The sequence below is a fragment of the Vollenhovia emeryi genome, unplaced genomic scaffold (assembly GCF_000949405.1).
Source record: "Vollenhovia emeryi isolate VEMERY1.0 unplaced genomic scaffold, V.emery_V1.0 DF939151.1, whole genome shotgun sequence".
In the NCBI taxonomy this organism is placed as follows: Eukaryota; Metazoa; Arthropoda; class Insecta; order Hymenoptera; family Formicidae; genus Vollenhovia; species Vollenhovia emeryi.
In genome coordinates, this window is record NW_011967215.1 from 884,743 (window position 1) to 892,008 (window position 7,266).

The 7,266-nt window shown below is 32.0% G+C and overlaps 1 protein-coding gene across 2 annotated transcripts; it reads right to left on the reverse strand.

Moving 5' to 3' along the window:
• Positions 1-857: 857 nt before the first annotated feature.
• On the reverse strand, positions 858-5,899 carry LOC105565512 (spermidine synthase). Of its 2 annotated transcripts, none has more exons than XM_012018772.1 (6): positions 5,816-5,899; positions 2,688-2,859; positions 2,434-2,554; positions 1,767-2,013; positions 1,413-1,642; positions 858-1,123 (listed from the first exon to the last, which is right to left on the reverse strand). In XM_012018772.1, exons 2-6 carry the CDS (start codon positions 2,816-2,818, stop codon positions 983-985), a joined length of 870 nt encoding a protein of 289 aa, XP_011874162.1. In that variant the 5' UTR covers positions 2,819-2,859; positions 5,816-5,899; the 3' UTR covers positions 858-982. The 2 variants fall into 2 exon arrangements, with proteins under 2 accessions (XP_011874162.1, XP_011874161.1); XM_012018771.1 differs by lacking the exon at positions 5,816-5,899 and adding an exon at positions 5,359-5,475.
• Positions 5,900-7,266: the final 1,367 nt, after the last annotated feature.

The window sequence follows — 7,266 nt, forward strand, 5'->3', positions numbered from 1 at the left end:
GCTTATGCACTTATGCAAAAGTGTGTGCTTCTCGTTTTAGTTCCAAAAATGAAAATGGGCGTAAGGCGCCGGAATCAGCCGAGCGAAAACGGTATCAAGTAAAACGCCGGTGTGGCCGCTCTTAGGTTTCTCTCTGATGATACCTACACAGTTGGAAAATTTGTGTTTTCTTGTTTAAAAAAATGCCGGTTAAAATTTTTGTGTTAAATGTTTAACATATTCATGTGTTAATTTAACATATTGTTCTTCTGTTAATTTTGACCTCAAATATAAAATTAGTAAAATACCTGGAAAGAAATGTTAAAACAACACAATGTGTACTTAATTTTTAATCTTACACAATACATATGCTCTATATTATTAGTAACAAGATTTATCTGTTCAAATTTATATAATATAAAATGTTGATTTTATTCTATATGTATAACATAAGTAAGAGTGATTTCGAATCGTCGTTTGACTTATTGCATCTGTAAAAATTACATTTTTAAAAATTTATTTTGTCATTAAAACTATGTTAATTTTACACAAAATGTATTTTAAATTATTTTGAGATTTGCATTTATTTTGTGTTAAAATATTAACAGAGTGTAATCATTTAACATATCCATATTATGTTAAATTAACACAAAAATTTGTGTGGGCCGTTTGGGACATGTGATATCTGTTAAATTTAACAAATTTTTCAACTGTGTACGAAATGTTAAATATCTATAGATAATATTATTTATTGAAAAAATTTATTAACAAACATAAAAATAATTTTAGCATTTCTTGGAGACATGTTTAATTTATATTCACATATATAATATAAATAAATTATTAGAGGACAAAAGTATGACCAATAAAATCATATTTTTTATTATTTTTCATCACGTTATACAATCTCAAGCATTATTTACACGCGAATATCAGTGTAAATACGTCATCTGCTATTTTTAAATCGAATGTAATAAATATCATTAAATATTCAGTTAATACTTCAAGCACCTCGCAAAGCCTTCTCCACAAATCTGGGTAAGACAAAAGCAGCCCGATGCATCTTATCATGGTAATACGTCATTGACATACGGTCGAGATCCTCGTCACTGAATACCCGCACCGGTTCGGTCAAATTCGCTTGCTAAAAAAAATTTAGACTGTTAAGATATTGAATATATTGTTGGGAACCAATTTAAAAACAATTATAAGTTATAATTGTAATATCTCTCAAAAAAATTCTTTTTTAATAATACAAATATGAAATTATTGAACTACGTGTGGGTGTGTAATCTTTTATTGTTCTATGTTCTATAATCTATATTATTATGATATCTAAATTATTAAGGGAAGAAATACATTAAATTTACACACGCATATTCGCATATAGTGCTTCTACCATTGTTATATATTATTATACATATAATACTAACTGGATCTAAGCTGCCAAGAACGAAACCGATTTGACCCGTGGGGTAGGTCGGTACAGCTGTTACCGCGTAGGCAACAGTAGGAAACACAGCCTTGCAGTGCTGAAATGTGCTTCGCACTTGGTCCATATTCATCCATGCTGTGCCAGCCTGACTAGCAATAATTCCACTAGGTTTCAACGCAGCCTTCAGCAGTTCATAATATGATTGTTTAAAGAGATTCTCAGCGGGACCTAAACAAAGCATAAAAATCATCGATATCTTTTCTAATATCTTCCGTTAAAAGTATCGTAAGTCTTTATGCAAAAAGAATCTTGTTGAAATTTTGCAATTAACGCAAAGTTTTTCAATACTTACCTACGGGATCGCTACTGTCAGTAATAATGACATCGAATTCTCCACGATGGTCCCTCAGAAATTCGAAGCCGTCGCCAACAGATACGTTTACTTTAGGATTATTAAGGCCCAAACTCAAACGAGGCAGATATTGTCTGCACACTTCGATAACTCGGTCATCGATGTCCACTAGCGTGACTTGTTTTACATCTGGATGTTTCGAGACTTCTCGGGCAGCCCCACCATCACCACCTCCGACTATCAGAACCTGTTATTTGGCAGAAATTTCGAGTTATCTGTATTTTCCTAAAGATAATTTTATACAAGACTTAAAAAGAATGACGGAAGAAATCTTATAAGTCGCCAGAAGTAATTAAAAAACTTAAAACATTCATAATATGTAACATTTGGTATTTATATTTGACTCAAAGAATTCATTAAGATTTTATTAAGAATTCATTGATTAACGTCAATAATATAATATAATTAGCTGACATTTTATCTTTATAAGAACAGAAAATAATTTGTAAATCTACTTTTTATTAAATCAACTAGCAATTTTAAAAGGTCTATAATATTACCTATATATAAATACAGAAAATGAACGTATAATAAACTGATGTACATCCGAAACCTAATATAATTATTTTAAGTAATATGCAATACTTATATCAATTGTTACACTTACATTCTGAGGTTTTGGGTGACTGCAGAGCGGCAAATATGATATCATCTCGTGATAGGACATCTCATCATTTTCTGTGCATTGGATTACGCCGTCAAGCATTAAAGCCTTGCCGTGTGATTTTCTGCAAATGCGTTCAACATTTTTATGTTAAAAAAATCATTTACATCTTTTAATTTCTTATTTATTTAATTCTTAATACCTTAAAAATTGTCTTATTCATTTAACAATTTTGCATCAGTGATGCAAATACTTACGTTTTTACTACCAAGACGTCTTGAAACCGAGAATGTTCGGAATGCAGAATTTCCTCCACTTGCAGCGAGAGTGCAACGCCAGGCCAGAGATCGTTCATCTCGCTGAACCAACCTGATTTCATGGTATTCATGTTGGTGAAGTTGGCGTCTGATTATGTTCGGCTGAAGTGCTCTACATAAAAAATTTAACAATGTGAGAATACTACAAATATAAAGTTGAAATAACCGTTGCATGTTTGCAAATTGCAGTAATGCTCGAGCACGGCTTAATTAGAAACTACATTGTGTGATTAAAAATGCACTTCAAACATTTAGCATTCATGCTGCTGTTGAGTACGATATCATTTTCTTCTTTAATTTATGTTACACGAAGGAAAAGTATGCTGACATGATACGTATTTTATGCTGTCGTAGCAAATGTTGTTAAGGCCTGTTATACAATACGTCGTATGTCGCTGTCGAATGTCGAAAAGTAGCCGATGGTTTAATGAGAAAAGAAAAAAATTTCTTTTATGAAAAGACTTTGAAATCTTAAATGAAAAGACTTATGAAAATCATAAAATATGGACCATTCACAAAAGAATTTTTTTCTTTTCAAATCCGACAGCGATATACAGCGTATAACAAGCCTAAGGGGTAAAACATCGTAAAAAGGTAAAAGATCTGTTCGCAATATTTAGTCCTATTTGTGAGTAATTTCGCACAATTTGTAAATTACTCCGTTATAATAACAAATCGAGTATTTTGTCATCAATAATGAATTTGCTACAATAACAAAATGTAGAAGTAGATTATCGAAGTATTTCGGATGATTCACACAGTTTAACAGAGCAATAATGAATAAAATGCCAGCAGATAATACTCAAGAAATGTCGAAACACCCAGTGAGGAAATAGACGCAGTCTTAATTACTAATAAAATCTTGTACATTATGTTTTTACATCCTTCTTGGACTAATTTTACTCGGTATATAATTACTTAAATAGTTTAAATTGTTAAATTATTAATATAAATGATCTCATAATCCTGGTAATACAGAACATAATTCTTAATAAATATAGTATCCAATATGAAATGCAAATAAGACGATAATATGAGGATGATAATGCGGTGTAGTCTTTCAAAGGGGAGGTGTGAAACACTGAATGGAGTAATTCTTGATAAATGTAATCTTCCGTATGATTGGATTCTGTCATGCATTTTTAGATTATTACGCATAAGTTACGCAAGAATTGCAATGACGTTCACATATGAGCATTCTAAAGTATTTCTTCAATGACTTCAATTAAGGGAAGATGAGACCTTTGAACGAGAGAAAAGATGAGTGCGGTAAAGTACTTGTCACAAATTATTCATCGAAATGGACACATAAATGAATCTCTTCTTCCAGATAATGTCTCGCTCTCTTTATACGCAGCGCATTTCATTCAATGTCCCGCACATAGTGAGATGGCAAGTTTCATCTGAATCGATATATTTACACACTGAGAATAACAAAGTCTTGAATTAAAAAAAATATTTCTTGAGTCAACTTCTGTTTGGCTGTCACGGGCAAAATAATATTTGTTAATTGACAAAAATATTTCTCAATAAAAAAAAAGGTTTTGACAAGTGACGTATGTTTAACTTAAAAACATATCTATTTAAACTAAATAAATACTGTCAAATAAACATATTTAGTCATATCAGTAACTCTCTTTTCTCAGTGTACTATTTAATACTATTTAAATATCAATAATACTCTTTAATAAATACATCATAGCCCTTAAGTATAAAGCTACCTGCCCGAGCTATCTGCGGTACTTTTCAAAACGATTGTACGGTTGCAGTCATAAAAACTTCGGAGAGAACCAGTCTCTAAGCGAAACTCTAGTAGTATTGATAGTCTGGATAAATTTTTACTTGTTTTCTGTGTGCAAAATTTAGCTGTTTGTCACTGTTGTTTGTTCTTTCGAATATTATGTGTATTGCTCTTGATAAAGTTGTTACACATATACTTATACACAATTATATTACATAAAATTCAGGATTTATTTCTGTAATATAAAGATGTGAGTATGTTTAGAAAAGTAGAGAGGCATGTAGAATAGCTTTGGTAACGCTATAAATAAAAATCACCAAGATATACTCGCTTCTCCGAAAATAATAATCACATTATCACATTGAAGAGGAGTAAAATGTCAAAATGTTGAAATTTATCAGGGAGATGATTTCGCAATGATAATTTCTTATCACTAATGAGAGACACTTTTCAGACGCTTAAGAGCGCTTAATTACAAACGATAATTACATTGCTTATCAATATTACTTTAAATATATAAAATTGCACGCCAGCCCTAGTTAAAATTTCCACTAAAATAAATTGAAACCGCAATAAATTAAAACCGTGAACAAAAGGCATAAGAATAAATAATAATCTATGTGCCGTTCGATATATTGTTGTAACGTTTTGCACTCACAGAGTAATGATTATACCGATCAACTCTAGAAATGTCGTATCTATCCATTCTGCGTTGTGCACATATAACCCGTTAATTATTATAACTTTCATCTATGAACAATACAACAATATTGTAACAAACGCTCTTTAAACATTCGCGTTGTATTTGTCTTGCGTCACATTTTCGCGGAACAGGCAAAACACTTTTCTACGCGTGCAGCGATAGTTTACCTATGATAGTCGTGGCTCGCCCGAAGAAAGCTTGGGTCAAACTGAGACGAAGGCGCGTGTAGCCCGGTGGTTTCTCTTTATAACTGACTCGGCTGTTTAGATAGGTTTATCGTCACTAACACACTGCTCGATAATGTAATGAGACTCGTAAAGTTTTCTTCACACTAGACGAAAATACACTTGTCTTCGCTAGCACGACGCAATTTCTTTTTGAATAAATTTTTATGATTTTCAGTTTTACGATTTACAGGGGGACGGAGGACACGTCGATATATTTACTCCGTTTTTATTTTCCTAACTTTTACTGTAATTAAGAAACGGATTTATCCGTTTATACCACTGATTGCATTTAGAAGACTAGCAATGCATTATTAATTATCAAACCAGTTCTTCCGTAATGAACAGAAATCTCGCTGGCTAATACTTTTCATGCACACCATGCCCGGTATGAACTAACCTTTAATGAACAGATAACAGATAATATTCTTGAACTTTACACTTTATTTTCTTGCTGGGAGAAATGGATGCAATACGTGATGTTAGCGAGGTAAACTAGGAGAGACTGAAAATTCTAAATTCCTTCTCTCGAAGAAAAGCTCTCGAAAATTTTCCCACCACTACCTGCTTCTTCGTATTTTGACCCTAACAAATATCGTAAATTAAGATCCCTAAACAAATACTGTCACTATGATAAATCACCCGACTAGTATTCATACTCAGGTATACAATTCGAACTGGAGACCCAAGCTTTATTTCTTAACAGAGTTTTACAATGACGCAGGAAATGTTTTGAAAGAGCACGTATTGTATAATCTACACAATAAGACTATCTTAACTGAAGTAAAATTTAATAATAATAAAACTGATAAACCGAAAAACGTATTAAGAAAGGAAAGAAAGTCCAAAGGTTGTCTGCGGCAAACCTTTTCTGTGAAAGGAAATATTTGCCGCAGGCTGTTCGAAACCTTAGGCTCATGTTACCGTTAGTCAATTCACATTGGGAATAGTTTTGAAAAAAGAAAAACGGTCATATCTTTCTACCATAGTTTCAAAAAAAGTCTATTCTTTCTACAATAATTTTGGTATCTTTTCTTGTTGACTTTACCCGTTTGGAATAGAACATGTATTTGCACGCTGAAATTCGAACCACTTTATGCATTCCTCGGCAAGAAAATCCATTAGTCACCGACTGTCGATCTCGTAGACATTCTCTAGTTATCTACGAGGGTTTGCTACGTCTATTATAACCCTCAGAAGGTCTGCCAAACTATTGTACATAATTTAAAAAAATGAAAGTGGAAATAGCAAAATACTTAAATATGGATCGTTTACAAGTAAAACAAGATGCGCAGCCCACTTATTTATTATAACATTTAAAATCTTATGTGAAAAAAGAACAGAAATTATTCCATGGAATCATATATTATATTATCAACAACCACATTTTCGTACCGATTTCCAAAAGTATTTTGAAAAGTAAATTAATAGAGGGAAGTCCCCTATTATGAGATAGGATCCTAATATAGGATGGCGGGGTTTCTGTTAAATTAATAGGCATCATTAGTTGATTCCACCATGAATATTTTGCCCTTGGAGCGAAATCTGTTTAGTGGAAAATTTATTGTTAGATTGCGTAATTGTTGCGAAAAAAAATTTGTCATTGAATTTAGGTGTTGAAAACCTGCTATGTCATATTAGATACCTATCTCTAATAGAGGACTTTATAAGCAATTATCAAATATATCTGAAATATATCTGCCCAGATAGCACAAAGAATCCAAAAAGAATTCTTTTTGAATTTCCAAATTATGAAATGAATTCTTTATCTGTCCCATTTCTATTCTAAATGTAAGTTCTTAAGAGTTCCAAAAGAACTCACTTTTATGTCACCAATTTGGAGCCCTTTTT